General features: G+C 42.0%; 2 protein-coding genes across 2 annotated transcripts in view; one reads left to right on the top strand and one right to left on the bottom strand.

Annotated features, from left to right (window-relative positions):
- The window catches only part of CCT6A (chaperonin containing TCP1, subunit 6A (zeta 1)), a 15,506-nt gene extending 9,120 nt beyond the window's left edge, over window positions 1-6,386 (bottom strand). The window contains exon 1 of the mRNA XM_009334339.1: window positions 6,262-6,386. Within this exon, the coding sequence (XP_009332614.1) occupies window positions 6,262-6,386 (125 nt within the window). The remainder of the gene's footprint in view (window positions 1-6,261) is intronic.
- On the top strand, window positions 3,907-15,301 carry PSPH (phosphoserine phosphatase). The gene is made up of 6 exons (XM_009334334.1): window positions 3,907-4,119; window positions 10,131-10,289; window positions 10,982-11,116; window positions 12,711-12,856; window positions 13,636-13,784; window positions 15,115-15,301. The coding sequence occupies exons 2-6, from the start codon at window positions 10,150-10,152 to the stop codon at window positions 15,223-15,225; spliced, it is 681 nt and encodes a 226-aa protein (XP_009332609.1). The 5' UTR covers window positions 3,907-4,119; window positions 10,131-10,149; the 3' UTR covers window positions 15,226-15,301.
- The last annotated feature ends 770 nt before the right edge of the window (window positions 15,302-16,071 follow it).

The raw sequence follows: 16,071 nt of genomic DNA, 5'->3' as shown, positions 1-16,071 counted from the left end.
CAGCGCGGTCAGGCGATGCGTGTGTGCACGAGGCCTTCGAACGGGCAGGGTCGCTCGGCCGTTAATCCCACCCACTCATGTGACAGACACCCCCGGCAGGTTCGTAGAACCGTGAGCATAAATAATTAAACCCGGTGATTTAACATTATGTCGATAGAATTAATGGTTAAGCAGCCCGGATTAATAATCAAAATGGTTCTTGCTAAAAATTCAGTTGAGGTTAATCAAAACTTGTTTTCTCTTAATACAGAAGCTGCTGCGTGGGCCGCCAGGGCCTGCACAGCCACCACAGCGCAGCCCCACGCGCCCAGGCCTGTCCTGGGCCTGAACCCTTCGCAAGGCTTTCTAAGCACGGGGGATGATCTCTCCCGAGGCCACACAGAGGTTTCCCATGAGGCCTGGGGAAGAAAATGAGAAATACTGTTGAAGTCAAGGCAACCTTGATGGGTGCTGGAAGCGTTTGGCCTATGTGGCCTGTCAGGGCCCAGTCCTTGAGGCTGTGAAACATTTGTGTGTTATCGGCTTTGGGCTCTGAAATGGAGGACAGTTGACAGTTCCCCTTGAGAGGAGCTTGAGAAGAAAGCTCCTGCCATGGTTCCTTACACACACCGTGGGCACAGATTGAACCAGGTTTGGCTCCCACATTGTCCCATCTGGGCTTGTACCCCCGAACACCCATCTGCTGCATCTGAGCAACTGGCAATATCAGGCATGACACAACCCTCTTGTTATTTCACATATTTCGTAAGCAAGGTGCCTGCTCCCAGAATAATGATGGCCTGTGGCTGCAGAGGTGTGCCAGGGAGATTCAGGCCAAGCGTTTTTTGGTGTTGCTGCAGCCCATCTTCCCTGGAGGGTGCTAACCCCCAGCAAACAGAGACAATTGGCCCCGAGGCGAGGATTTTGTCAGTCTTTGGTACAGAGAAGAAAGACAGCCTCTCCCAACACTCATCCACCAAGCGTGAGGATGGCACAGGGTAAATCTCCCCCACTCCGTCCCACTCTTTGCAGCAGGGAGCCCTGGATGCAGCCCTGGATGCCGGGCTTCGGCAACCCACTGTAGTGGTGCTGAGCAGCAATGCAATGGGCTGTTCATATTATCACACCACTTCCAGTAGTAAAGTCTAAGCCCGCTGTTGGGTACAATTTTGTTGCACAAGCGTTTTGGGGGAGCTTGACTAAAACAGTCGGTGAGCGTCAAGTGTCAGGATAGACTCACCAGCCTCGACGGTTTTGCCAGTAGGCTATGGCACCTTCTGGGGATCCGCTCGGCTGCTTTGGGTGAGGATCTCAGATTTCTGGGCAAAACACCATGCTGTGCAGGAGGACTCCCATGCATGGCCTGTTAGTCTGACTTGGCAGGTCTGGAGGGGACAGCTGTTAATATGCTTGGGTTTCTGGGTTTTAAATGTTTTAGATGGAGTTGGTGTTTGAACATAATACAACACAAGTTTGGAGCCCTTTTGTTTAGCTGAGCAGCGCATATATCTTGTGAAATATTTTAATGCTGACTCTTTAGTATAGTGGCTGGGCTTTCTGTTCTGTTACTGTAATCATTAGAAATAAACATTAAACATTGCAAAATGCAGGAAATTACACTTGGCATTTCATAATTGGCTCTGGAACTCTGTTAATGTTTAATCTTCACTTTTGTTGGGATGCTACCGGCTTGCTGAAACTGTAACAAAACAAAACAAAACACGCCAACCCAGCCCTGAGGGGCTGCAGTGCTAATATTTGTGGCGCCTAGATGCGATGCCCAGTTAAAACACCTGAATCCCCAGTCTGCCCTGGATTCTGTAGCCCCCAGGTCACACACAAATATTTTGCTATTCTTGCTTCTCTGCTTTGTAATTTTTTTGCCTTGATCCTCTCTTGGGGCTGTTCTCAGCAGAGGGCAGCCTTGTCAAGCCCATACGCAAACCAGCGGGCATGTTGTATTTTATGTTTTTCTTGCTGCTGTTCTGTGACCCTCGTGGGTGATGTCCCGTGGAAAGGCGGGAATTTTCCATCCTAAACACCTGTGACATGTGGGGCTGGCTGCTGACAGTGATATGGCCGTTCCCCAAGCAGGTTCAGCTTTGTGAGGGAAATTATTACTGTGAGAAAATAAAGCAATCATCCTGGCAAATTTTAGTTTGAATTTTAGATGGTTTTTTTGGAAAAAAACAGAAAGCCATTTTCAAAGACATTCTAGTCCTTTGTGTAGGTGGTCTCTGCTTTTTGTACAAAAGGAGAGGTTTCATAGTCATGTACAAGAGTTAGGTGCTGTGCTTGTGTCGATAGTCACACATCCATGTGACCTGTGCTTTTCACTCCTTAACATCCTCTTAAAGCTTCCAGTCAGAACTCTCTGTGTTTCTTTCCTGGATCACATGTCTGAGGATAGTTATTTTATGGTATAGTAACATTTCTCATTAGCATTTTCACATTAAATCCCCATTTTGCAGCATTTTTCAGACATCAGGACAAGCTTTTCTACATTTTTCAGTCTTAGCTGTAGTTGTTGCATTGTTCTGCATCTTTGGTTTTAATGCATAGTAAAAATACAGGGCAGATGCTTACTAGGCCTAAATTGTCCTTTGAAATGAATGGATTTACAACAAATTACACCAGATTAGAATCAAAATATTTAATTGAATTACAACCAATGTGTCCGTTAAACTAAGCCAAATAAAAGGAATATCCTTCATGAAATATTCAGCAACAATTCTCTTAGTCAAATCATGCACTGCTTATCTTGGCAAAAAAACTTCTGAGATTCTCAGTAAAAGCAGTTTTCTTTCATCTTTATCAAGACCTGTTTTCATTTAACCTTATTCACAGAAATGATTTCTAAATCTGTTTTAAAAACATACTGTCCTGCCACGATAAAGCTAACAAACAGGACCAGACTGAACAGTGAACCATGTCACCAGTTTTGCAGCAAAGGGGCTTGGTACCAGCTTTTCCTGACACAAGAAGTTACTAATAGATGCTCATGTTGACAAACAGTCGTGTACTGAGAACTTCTGAAAAAACATAAAGGACGAGATGGGAGGAGAGGCACACAAGGCTATTGATTTTAATTAATGCATGTAATTTTGAGGGCTAATACTGCCAGAACTGCAAAAGAGATCATGCATAGAATGTGACTGGTGCATCCAGTGGTGCAGAACGGTCTTTCAAGACAGGCAGCAGTCATAAGACCCCTATCACAAGTGAATGAAAGAAGCTAAATCAGCTAAATCCAGCTTTCTTGACCTTGAACCAAACAACCAGCTTCATAGTTCTGGGTTGGCAGCTTCCCATTTCCTAACCAATGTCCACAGTCACGTCTGAGGGAAGCTCTTCTGTGGGATGCCAAAACACGAGCACAGACAAGTTTTGCAATTTTGCTGTTGCTTTTGACAACATTGCATTTGGGGAAACAAAACAGAGCCTTCTCATAAGCAAAAATTCTAATTTTGCCTTCAAAGCTTTTGATGAATTGTGATTTGATTTTTTTTGTGTGCAACTGAGTAACAGCTTAAGCCAAAATACAATATTGCAATCTTAACTCACAAAACCTTTCATCTCATCCACAGTGAAAGAAAACAGTGCCCCTGCCTTGCCTCTGATTTCACGCCAAGAGAAGCTCCTGACTGCTGCTTGTCAGAGCCCCTCCTCGGCTCTCGTCCCTCGCCCTCCTGCGCTGGCGCTCTGCGTGGAGCGAGGTGAGTTTGCTAAGACCTGTCTTGTTCTCCATGCCTGTGGCACGGGCCAGCTGACGGGTGAGCAAGCTCCCCATCATCTTGTGCAGGGTCTGCTCCCTGCCAAGCTGTGCCTACCCAAGCTGGGGGCGCCCCAAACTGGGCCCGAGCGGCTCCTCCCCTGACGTAGGCAAGGTTACACCTCTCTTCCCTACGCCTGTCAGCGAACAGCTGGACTTCTCTGGTTACATGTGTGCAACCATTTAAAAAAAACATCCAGGCTGGCTTACTCAGCAGATTATAAAAGAGTGATTTACAAAATGCGGCTTTCTTCCAGATCAGCCCGTGCCGTTGTATTTATGTGACTGAAGGTCTCAGCTGATCCCTTCTTTTCTTGTGCAGCCAAGAGGTTTGCAGCAGCAGCAACAGCCACGGCCAGTACAATACTGTAAGTCACTGGGAACGTTTTTTTCTCTCAGTTTGGAAGGGGTTGGTGTTTGGCGTATCAGATCCGTAACACTTACCATATTTTTCTAGCATAGAAAATGAAGAGTCTCTTCTGCTGGGGCTGTGACTGTACTGCCCTGCAAGACGCAGCAGCAGTGTGGTGCCTGTTTTATAACAGCAGCATGAATGAATGATGCAATCATGCAGGGGGGAAGCATCATCATTTTGTCAGGATAGGCACGAGTGGATTGGAGAGTTGGGAGGTGTATGTCAACATCCATCAGGTTCCTTCTAGCCCTTTTCAACTACTTTTTAAAAGGTGCTTAAATAAATTCACTGTTAGGCACTGCTGTTCAAGTATTAGTGTATAACTGCAAACAATTCATCTCTTGACTTGCATACAGGTTTGTATTACTACCTTTGAAAACTGAACTGAAAACCAGGAAGTGTGAAGCAAGCTTAGCGAGGTTAAGGACTGAATCTTTCTATTCTCACACTGAAAACCACAGAAACTCACAATTATGGATGGATGGGTTGAACTTTTAAAGAGTAGTACTTGCAGGGATATAAACAGCAGTCACAATATGCTTAAATATAACTAATCTGCTTAAATGTATCCCCTTTCCTCTGAAGCTTTCAAAACATATTGCTAATACTGAGAATTAAACCTCAGCATAGAAAAGCCATATCACTATATTACTCCCATTTTACAGACATAGGACTAGAAACAACAAGGATTAAGTGGTTTGTTTAAACTAATACCATGGAAACACTCCTGAGCAGGACCACTCCTGTAGTGGGAACAGGTCCCAAGAAGTATTTCAAGAACTATTTTCTCCAAATCCCTTACTCTAAGCAGCAGTTTCCCTTCAATGCAACAGAAAAGTTTAATGTGGTCGCATTTCTGTTAATCTCACTGCATGTTCAATGCAATGTTACTCTGCTGCGGGAATGTATCTTGGAGTGTATCTCAGTGAAGTGCTCACTCTCCCCTTGTTAAATGGGAAAGTGAATCAGAATCAGAAACACTAGAAACTGTTTGCAAATTAGGATATCCCCGAGTGATCTGTTTAGAAAGATATTTAGGTAATATTTCATTAAGAGTCACTTAATCTTCATTTTTTCACAGCAATAAATGTGAACATAATGCAAAGTAGCAGCGTGGCAGCACTTCTGAAAGCTGGAATATGATAACAAGTGAAGTCTAGTCACAATGAGGATTTTGAGATCTCGTCAAGATCTCATCAAAATATACCAGCCCCAGAACACCTGGAGTTCTGAGTACCATTTACTTGTTCCTATTGCATTACATGCAGCAGATACTGCGGATGTTTCAGTTTTTCACAGTGCGGCAAGTGCCCTTCTTTGAAGGGTCAGCAAACAGAAAAGATTTCAGTTGTTTTCCTTTGACATGTGGTCTTACATAATTCCTGTGCTCGCTTCTGTGACTCCACCCTCTCTGTTACGAAACAGAACTATTTCTTGTGGAAATGCCAATTTTTTTCCCAAATGGCCTAATGAAGTACTTCATAGTTTGGAGGCAAGGAGATCGCATGGGAATTCCACTTTTCCCTTGTGATTTCCTTTTTCTCCATCTTTATCTCAAGTTTCACCCTACCTCTCTCCCTCTGTCACTCTCTTCTTGTGTATTCTCTAGTCACTTCTTTGCCCATTGTTTCTTCTCTTCCCCATATTCTGTTTTTCAGCTTTTCCCCACAATACTTTATTATCAGACCTGTTGAAATGTTTGCTCCTTGGATGCTTTTCCAGCATGCAAATAATAGGATAGGGATAGATTACCTATCTGAAATTCAATGGCAGAAAGATCAGGGATTTTCTACGCATGTTTTTCATATGGAGACAGAACTTATTTGTGGGAATTTCTTTTTTTCTTACCATCTCATTAAAACATTGACACATTTAAGCAATCAGATACCCTATATTTCAGAGTAATTTAATCTCTGCCAACTGTAGAGGCCTATACCACTCTGGAACAAAAAATTGCTGTTCCCTTACTACAGCTGGTAGATATTTGTCCATAGAAAGGTTTTACACAGCTTCAATTCTTTTTGCTCATGTTTCCAAGTGACGCCTACCTGTGGAGAAGCTACTGTGTCTGTCCTTATTTCCTATGCGCACTTACCTGGAGGTGAATTCTAGGCAGCTTCCTGGTGGATGACATGCCAGGATAGCCCAGTGAAAATTCTGAGAACAAGGGAAGGAGCAGAACCTCTCCTGCTTGTATTTCTCCCCACTCCTGTTGCCCATTACTCAATCACTAATAGCCTTGCCTTATGCTCTCATCTACGTTTAGGGCTGGGAAAAAACATTCACAAGTTACTGAAATTGGCATGTTACCATTTGGAGTGGCATTCGCCAGCCCTTGGAGCTGATGGTGACCCCTGGAGCTCTGCCAACAAGGGCAGAAGAACCTTATTTCACTCCATGTGAACCACCTTTAACTCCTAAAAATTGCTTTCCCCACCAGCAAGACTCACTGCAATAGCTGAAGCTTCCTTCATACATTCTCCTTTTTGCTCCTGTATGAGCTTCCCTACTTTACAGTTTATCACAAGTTCTCCAACATGTGTGATGGTACATTAGCCAAAACCAGGTCTGTGTTTTCCAGGGCTCAGTGCCCAGCTACAGCAGAAAGTGGAAATATTTTAGCAGGTCACAGGCCAAGGGAGATCAGGAACTACTGATGGTTTCTGCATTTCAAAACACAATTCTTCCCTTCCAACTTGTCATTTTTAGGCACCATAAACCACAGCTTGAAACTCTCTTGAAAGAGTTATTGCATGGAACAAAGAGAGGACAGGGTTAATTCCAACCATGGCTCCACAACTAGTATCCGTAATTCTTCCTCTAATTTGTCTATTTGTCCATCAAAGTGCAAAGTCCACCACAGCAGTGGTCTTGTCATTGTAAGGAGCATCTAGAAGGGAAAGGAGTATGGAAATGTGGATACCAGGGAGAAAGAAACGTTAATGTCTCTTCCTTCCTGCTCCCAATGTGTGTTTCTAGCGATAACATTTTTCTCAGGGAGATTAAAATTTTGGAGACATGTATCCAGAAATATATTTCAGGTTCTCACCAAGAAATCACATCACAGTGCGGTGTCCCCACACAGTGACATTGCATCATAATGTGGCAATGTTGCAGTGCAGCCTCAGGTTAGCATGAGGCAATGTGATGGCTTTGCGTAATAAAGAATCACGGTGTTGGAACACCGTGATGCAAATGTCATGCCACAGTGATGCAACAAGTTTGTCCAGTAGAGCAAATCTTTAAAATTGGCACCAAACCCATGGCTGAATTTTTGGTGGACTTTATAATTTCCAGTAGGCTGGAAAAAATTAACGCTCTGCCATTTACAAGATGTTAGTGGATGGGGTTTTTTTTAATTGCACTGCACAAATATATCTAGCAAATGGCTGTCAAGGCCTGCCCTAAAGTCAAAGTCCTCCTGCTCAGAAAATCAAAATCTTCCACTGAGAATACAACGCAGTGCCGTGGAACCAATGTCAAGTCAAGGCTAACGCAAAGTAAACTTGGAATTCACGTGTCACCTGTCCACCTACTGCCGAGTCTTAGCTCAGAAAGTGTCTCTGTCAGAGGGAACTTTTTGTGTCCATAGTCACTTAAGTGAGAGAGGTTTCTCTTATGTGCCGTGCTGATGGCATATGACTGTATTTCTTATTTGTACAGTGCAGTCTTTATAGAGGAATATAAAAAAACATGTGCTGTCTGCAGCAAATAATTCTTTAGTGATGCTTCTAAGGCTAGACCAGAGTTTTACAATAGGTCCGTGCACGGAAGAGCAGAGACCTGTCAAACTATGGTTCAGTCCTTGTTTCTGCCCTTCCCAGAGGTGGAGTTTGTAAAAGCCGTTTTCTGGAATCTCTCCTCTTTACTGCATACCCACTCACCTTTGCTTTCTGGCACACTGGGGAGGTTGAGCCCAGGCTCTGTCCTACCTTCCCACACCTGAACCAAATGCACAGGAGGGAAATACGGGCTGGGCGATGCTTTCCCATTCTCACTCACACCTGCAATGCAGATGAGTACTGAGGAAGCTCCTGTGTCACATTCTTGGCCTTGTGCAAAAGCCACAAACCCACTTTGGTTACTATAGCAGTGTGTTCACACCAAAACCCTCAAGAATAGCTAGAACGACCCTCTCAAACAGTACTGTTTCATGGCTGCCTTTGGATAGCTTTGCCTTTAATGTGACTTCCTCTCTCTGTTTCTTGCTATTGCATATCTACCTGTTTGTTAAACAGAGATTCTCTCTTACAAATATGGTTCTTAGCTGTTCACAACAGGTTTCACTGCTTAGGTTTGGTGGCTTCATTTATACAGACTTTTACCTTTGAGTGAAGGACTGGAGTATTCTCTTTTATTCTATACACATGAACAGATGAGTGTGTGTTCTATCCTTTTTTTCAGTGATTATGGTAATTTTTCATAAAGCCTTTTTGTATCCCAATATTCACCATACGGTTACTAGTTGTGTGAATAAAACCAAAGGTTCCTGTTCCTGCTTTGACCATTAACTATTTAGCTGTGATCTCTCAGTGAGCACACAGAAGTCACCTCAGGAAACAGCACTGGTGCTTACCATGTGTGATCCCCGGATGACTCCTGTCTGGCAGTGAGCTACATCAGTGCTGACCAGCTCCTGTACTTTTCCACAGCAAAGTACATAGGGATCATTTTCTCCATCTTCACTGAATGTCTTTTGTATCTGGGGGTGCAAAGTTTGTCCAAAAAGGGCAAAAAATAAATGTTTTGTGCAAACTTGTGTGAGTAAGACCTCTCACCATCAAACTTCACATGATATATAGGAGAAAAATAAATGAGCTTAGTGAGAGGAAAACAAAAGATGAAGGTATATAACATGATGAAGGTATGTAACATGCTGTCCGATGGTGTTTTTTCCCCTATCCCAGAAAAAGAGAGAACCTGTTACCCAGACCAATTACACAAGACGTGTTCTGAGAGGAGTCTAGGAGATTAGAAGAGACAACCAAACAAAAGCTTTTACAAAAATCTGGGAAATGGTATAGATGGAAAGCTGAAAGATTATTTACCAATCTAAATGTACGGATTGGTAAATAGTGAAGTCCACACAATTCCCTTATGAAAGGCGAAGCACAAGGTGAGCAGGGTAGAGTAAGAAAATACCTGATTAACACCTTGTGCTTCTGATCTGCAGAAGAAGTAGCGCTCAACAGCACTTTAAGTGGACAGATATAAAAGGGAAGAAAATAACTTTTGTCAGGCATTGTAATGGAAAAAGTTGTGTCATGATGTTGTGATATCTTAAGGCATGAGTGAAGTTCCCAAAGCCCAAGACTTTATTGGGTTTTATAAAAGACTAATTCCCAATGCTAACGGCCACATCTTTTATGCCTTCAGAGATGATGCGAATATTTAGTTTATATTAATCAGGACATAGAAAAGGATCTAAACCTTCATGATTTAGGGACAACCACTCACTGATAGGTTTAAAATAGTTATGTCTACTGTGATAAAGCAAATCCTTAAGGGCTGGGTGTCTTTTACTATCTCCTGGAGCAACTAATTTGACACACTAGACTGGGTCTGATGAGAAATCAAGATCCATCTGAGTGGTGAGGGCAAGATGAGACAGAGAATTGCAAGTCCCACACAGCAGTTGGCTGTCTGATGGTTCAGCAAATGCCAAGTATTACAACCTTGAACCCCATGTGAACATGAATGGGCCGAGCCTGCAGAGAGCAAATCAGCAACTGACCAGAGCTCCACAGCCCACCTGTAACGTAAACTGAACATCAGTAGGCAGCAACAGGAGAGAGCAAATCAGCAACTGAGCCAGACCTCCACCACTGCTCACACTCTTTGATAAAAGCTGGCTACCAGGCTGTGCTCGTCCCTACTCGCAAGAACCAGATCAGTTGTGCCAATGGCTCAAGACGGAGTGCAGTACTGTCACTTAGAGAAAGACTTTATCTTGTCCCCTCACAGTAAGAAGGTTCCTAAAAGGATGGCGTCCCTCTTGGAGATGAAAGAAATCTTCCGCAATGCTGATGCAGTATGCTTTGATGTGGACAGTACAGTCATCAGGGAAGAAGGCATTGATGAGCTTGCGAAATTCTGTGGAGTTGGAGATGCCGTCGCAGAGATGTATGTATATTTGCTGTTTACTTCATAGGAATAGTAGTAAAAAATAAGCATGGATAAGGTTAATCTGTGACAATGAATTTACAATAGGGATTAATTCAACTCTGTCATAGGAGATTATTACAGTTTAAAAAGGATTTTAGGAATAATAAGTGGAATTAATGCATAATGAAGTAACTTCTTTTGGAATTGTGAAGCCACTCAACAAAACTATACTGACGTAAATTCTCTAATGTAAATTTCTTTGATAGACTAAGATCAAGCCTCATTGAACTCGGCTAGGTGCTAGCAAACCTTATTATGAGATGGAGGGGAGAGGGGACAACTCTCTTAACACTTCTCTGATGCTGATGTTGTTTCCACTGAAGCTTGTAGCAAAAGTTCTGTTACTTTCAGAGAGCAGCACCTGGGCTGCAGTTTAGGGATACTGGTCCCAGTGGCTCAGATGGACTCAGAGGGAATGAAGCAGTTTTCCTTTGTCTCACTGGTTCTCACAAGAGCTCCGATCTGTGATCAGTGGTTGCTACCAATCTTTGCAGTGTACCAACCTTCTCCTTTACCACACAGACACAGTATAACCTAGAACCTATGGTCTCTTACCTTGTTCCTTGTCATTCTTCTTTAACTAACTGGTCTCGGGAGAAGCCTCAACTTCTTAAGTGTCACCGATTTGTTTTCTCTGGATCACAAATTAGGACCCGCAGAGCTATGGGTGGCACTGTGACATTCAAAGCAGCTTTAACAGCACGACTAGGTCTCATACGTCCCTCCTATGAGCAAGTGCAAAAACTAATATCTGACAACCCACCTCAGCTAACACCAGGAATAAGGTAAGAAGAATTTCAAATGATCCAATGAAAAAGTCTTCTGCATGTGGCATAGATCAACAAAATTCTGTGATGTTATTGAGGCTGTAAGACCATAGAGCTGGTTTAGATTGCCTTCCTACTCCATTTCCATGTTGCTTGTGTACAAAGCTTTATCAAGAGCTTATAATGGCCTGAGTCCCTGTCAAGTGGCTAAGCGTCCACGTAAAAAGAAAAGTCTTAGGTGTTAACTGGCATTTTGGCTGGCAAGCTCAAATTCTGGCTCGAGGATTAAATGGGCATGGAAAATAATCTGTTCAATCACATCTGGTTTTTGATGAGTGATGGAACTGGGAGGAGATTTAATACCCAGTATGAACTACTGGCTTGGTCTATTCTGCAATTATATTACCTCTCTCTTACAGTTCTGTGTGCAGTCACACCTCTGGACTCAGCTTAGGGGATCCATTGTTCAGAGCTAGCCATCCTGTACTGAAGTCCCTAAAAAAGTATTAAAAAATCATTAAGGGGAAATACATATGTATGTGTCTATTCATTCATCCCTGAGTTTGGAATAAACATTAACTATTTAAACTGAAAAGTTTTTTTCCTATTCAAATTGTTTCAACAATCGGAAAGAATTTCCTTACTACAAAACCTGGCCATAGCTCCAACTCTAAAATATTTTTAGCACATACAGTAGTTTTAGACGATATTGTGCTTGTATTTTCTCCTTGAAATGAAGCACATGCTCTGCTTTTTCTGTAGAAGGCATAGCTCGATGTAACTACAAAGAGAACATTGTTTCCTTTAGAATCACATGATTTTCCTTTTCATCCCTTCCCTTTCTTCCTCCTTTTCTGTGTAGCCTGCTTTAAGCCTCCACTTTGCTTTTTAGTATTTAGCATTTCTGCTGTTACTGCTACCACTTCTACTGCTCAGCATTGCTGCATGCTGATCTTCCTGCTTCTAGAGCCAAATCCTGTAAAACTTTTAACTGCCTTCAAGCCCCATTGACATTAACTGGGTCTGAAAACTGCTACTTTTTTTGATTCCTTTTCTGTAGCTGGTGCCCTCTTCTAAAGATGGCATTGACGTCCAGTGTCTGGGGAACCAACTCCAAGTTAGAAAATGTTTGCACTTCACACACTTTTCAGCCCACTTTTGCATTTTGGTGCAGTGGCTTTATCTCCCCCACACCCCCTACTTTTTTCTGCATTATAGATTCATTTTCTTGCTGTTTTACTTCACTTCAGAAAAAAATCTGAACTGGATCTGCTCTCATCTGTTCAAGGGAACTAATGTGAACAGTATGAAAGTGTAAAGAAAACATTTCTAGGGAGCGCTTGTTTCTGAGCAACTAAATACCTGTTTGTCTCTAGACACGATGGTTTTGTTCAGCTCTTTTCAAGCAAGGTGTATGCACGAACTTGCAAGGGAAGGAAGGAAAAGCTTTGGGCAGCAGAGATGGATGGAGCTGGAAAGCAGCACACATCCTAACTAAACTGGAATAACACAAAGTATGGGCAGCCTTGTTTAGGAAAGATGTATTTTAACTTTCTTGTTACCCCTAGATGCTGCCAGGCACTCACGCTTGGTGACTGCTCTTTCTTCTCAGGGAGCTGGTGAGCAGGCTTCATCAACGAGGGGTCCAGGTCTTCTTGGTCTCTGGGGGGTTTCAGAGCATCGTGGAGCACGTGGCCTTGCAGCTGAACATTCCAACAGCAAACGTCTTTGCCAACAGGCTGAAGTTTTACTTTAATGGTGAGATGCCCTTAAAGTCTCTTTTCTCTGCTAATTAATGCCACTTTTTTGGTTCAAACTGTCAGATATTGGGCTACAGATACTGTCCAGCCTACATGACCTTGTTACCAATCCAGCTAAGTAGGAAAATTGCAAGACCTTACCAAAAACATGAGTTCAGGTCATTTTCCAGACATATGAAATAGAGCTGTAGTTACTTTTTAATTGCAAGCTGTGCCAAAGGTAAAACACATTACAGCTGCTGACAGCAGGGTTTCATTTTCTCTTGCTCCTTCAAGTTAAAAGAGTTTATTACACTTACCTGCTTTCAGAGGCAAACTTCACTTTCAGTGAAGGTAGGTATGGAGAGCGATGTACTTTAGTAGAGCTGCTCTGGACTTTAAGCTAGTGTAATCAAGCAGAACTGTAGTTAATGAGGTTGTTTCTTACTCAGTGTTTCACACACTGTCTATACATCATACTGGATGCTGCTTTTGAAATGTTTACACCAGAATGACTGGACCAGAGTGACTGGGAATAGATTTGTAACACTACCCATACAGGGTTTCTACGTTTGCCTTAGCATTTCAGCTCTTTGAAAATATCCCCACTGAAGACTTGGGTAAAGTCCTAGTTTTTACGTTTACCTTCTAATTACTTTTTGGGGATGCTGATATTGTGAGGCTTGCAGGACTGCATGTAATTAGCTGTTTTCTGAAGTGAAGACCATAGGCATATATCTTTCTTCTTTTACAAGAAAATATGCTATGTGTCTAACTTGTCCTTCCACTATGTTCCAGGAGAATACGCAGGATTTGATGAAACACAACCAACAGCTGAATCAGGGGGGAAAGGAAAGGTTATTACTCATCTGAAGGAGCAATTCCACTTTAAGAAAGTAGTTATGATTGGAGATGGAGCTACAGACATGGAAGCCTGTCCCCCTGCTGTAAGTATTAAAGAACTGGAATTCTAAATTCCTTTCGAGCAAATCCTTTGGGGAAAAAAAAAGTGTGGTTTGAATTCTTTATAGGACTTCAGGGAAGACCTTTAGCACTTCCCACAGCCTAAAAGACATCTGTGTAGGTAATTTTCCTCTAGAAATCCTGCATCATGCAATGGTTGATTTCTCTCCGTTCAAACAATCTCAGTAAGGGTGTCACCCTCTAAGTGAGGATGCTGGCTGGGTCTAGCAGGACTGTGTAACAGTCTAGCGACCTGTCTCAAATCAAGCTGGTATTATCACGTCTGCCTTTCCCCTCTATATCCGCACAGTAAGTGCTTGCTTCTGTGCAGAGGTCTTACCCTGCCAAGATCCTGGTTCTGAATGCTGGTTAATGGTGCTTAGCATGAAGGTCTGGCACAGATCTGGTGCACATTTACCTGATATTGGCCTAGCAAGAGGGTTCATCTCACTGTACAGTGGTGATACCTTTGAAGGTATCAGCCCTGACAGGGTGAAATAATAAAAAAATGAATAGAAAGACAACTTTTATTAATGGTCATTTCAGAGAGGAGAGATCTTAATTCCCTCTCCCCTTTAGCGCCCTTCTCTACATAGAAGTACCCCAATACCCCTTCTTTGCCAGTGCTGAAGGACAGATATCCCAGTGCATGCAAATGCACAGGAACAAACTCCGAGAGCTATTCTGATGTGAGTTACGACAGCTGGTCCCTTAGTGTTAAATACATGCACGACCAAAGCAGCTTAGTATTTGCCGAGTGCTTTCCACCTGAAGGCAAAAAAGCAGCAGTGGAAATTTTGAACACTGCACTTTCACTGCAGATGGTTTTCTAAGATGTAGAAATGATGATTGTTCCTGGTTAATGATTGAAGACGTGGTTAATGTTTACTTTTGGTATCTATCAAATGAGGTAAACAGAGTTAAGATAAACAGTATATGCATAATTGTGAGATGCTGCATGCATGTTCGAATGTTAACTCATTCTTGAATAGTAAGGCTTTATGTTGCATCACATTTACATCAGATTTTCAGTAAAATCTCAGATCTGAACAATCTTGGAAGTTACAAGGCAGTGAGATACAACTTTCCTATTGGAACAAAACTCTAATAACCAAAGTGGCGCAAAATTAAATGTTAATGAAGTTCTTGTTAATAAATTTGAAAAATGAACATGCAAAGTAAAAGAGGGGAAGAGGTAGGGAGGAAAACCGTAATTTTAAAAACCAATCTTAAAAACAAACGTAATTGCTAAGAAGCTCCGTTCCTTACATGGGACTGCAATAATATATGTGCCCATTCTTTCTGTTTTGCCAGGACTGCTTCATTGGATTTGGAGGAAATGTAATCAGAAAGCAAGTGAAGGAGAAAGCTAAATGGTACATTACTCACTTTGATGAACTGCTAAAGGAACTGGAAGAACGATAAATTATACAGTAAAATAATATATTTAACAACTATAAATCCATTATACAATGCAATTAAACATATATTTGTTTGCAAAGTTGTGTTCTGGATTTTTTAATGATTCTGGGTGTTGGGTACCTTCATCTCTGGCCTGAAATTTGTGTTGCAAATGGCACCATTCTACTCACGTACTTTGTAATGAAAACGATAAGATTTTTTAAACATCTTTTCCAAGGTAGAAGATGTCAGTTGATTATTCACTCACAAGTGAAGACCAAAGGTAGGAAATTATCAGTAAGTTAAAAATACCTTAATGGATTGGCCCCTGGTCAGTACTGCATATCTATTGTTTCAGAATCATTGAAGCTAATACCTCTACTTATTTTGGGTGGCAAAAGAAGAATAAGGGGGCCACAAATGAGAAGTTTGTCTAATCAATAACAACAACAACAACAACAACAATAATAACAACAACAACAACCAACACCACCACCCAATAATATAGTCTAAAAGGTAAACGGTATGGGAAGTACTTTCCATTCCGAAGAATCTCAGAGTTAGGTTAAACAGTGAATGGATAGGTAGGAAACATTACCAAGTATCTCTGATTTCATTAAAACATGGCTACAGGAGAACCCGAGATGTCATCTGTTACTCAATATCACTGTTACTCAACCTGTAGTCTGAAAGACAGGAGTTGCAAGCAAATCTGAGATATATGCAATGTTCAGTGTCCAAGAAGCATATTTTAAGGTGAATGATGTAGTGGTTCCCATACCTCATTAAAATACTTTAAACTCCAAAATGGCGATTTTGTAAAATGGTCACACTGTTGTTCACTTAACTGTTTTATTTATTTAACAATCC

This window comes from Pygoscelis adeliae, unplaced genomic scaffold (assembly GCF_000699105.1).
Source record: "Pygoscelis adeliae isolate BGI_AS28 unplaced genomic scaffold, ASM69910v1 Scaffold771, whole genome shotgun sequence".
Classification (NCBI taxonomy): Eukaryota; Metazoa; Chordata; class Aves; order Sphenisciformes; family Spheniscidae; genus Pygoscelis; species Pygoscelis adeliae.
This window is presented reverse-complemented; position numbering and strand designations above follow the sequence as displayed.

Bases quoted from the DNA above. Each gene is read 5' to 3' on its own strand.
- PSPH (XM_009334334.1), top strand. From the start codon at position 10,150: ATGGCGTCCCTCTTGGAGATGAAAGAAATCTTCCGCAATGCTGATGCA. The intron at 10,290-10,981 runs GTATGTATATTT...ATCACAAATTAG, and splicing joins GGAGATGCCGTCGCAGAGAT to GACCCGCAGAGCTATGGGTG. The intron at 13,785-15,114 runs GTAAGTATTAAA...CTGTTTTGCCAG, and splicing joins TGGAAGCCTGTCCCCCTGCT to GACTGCTTCATTGGATTTGG.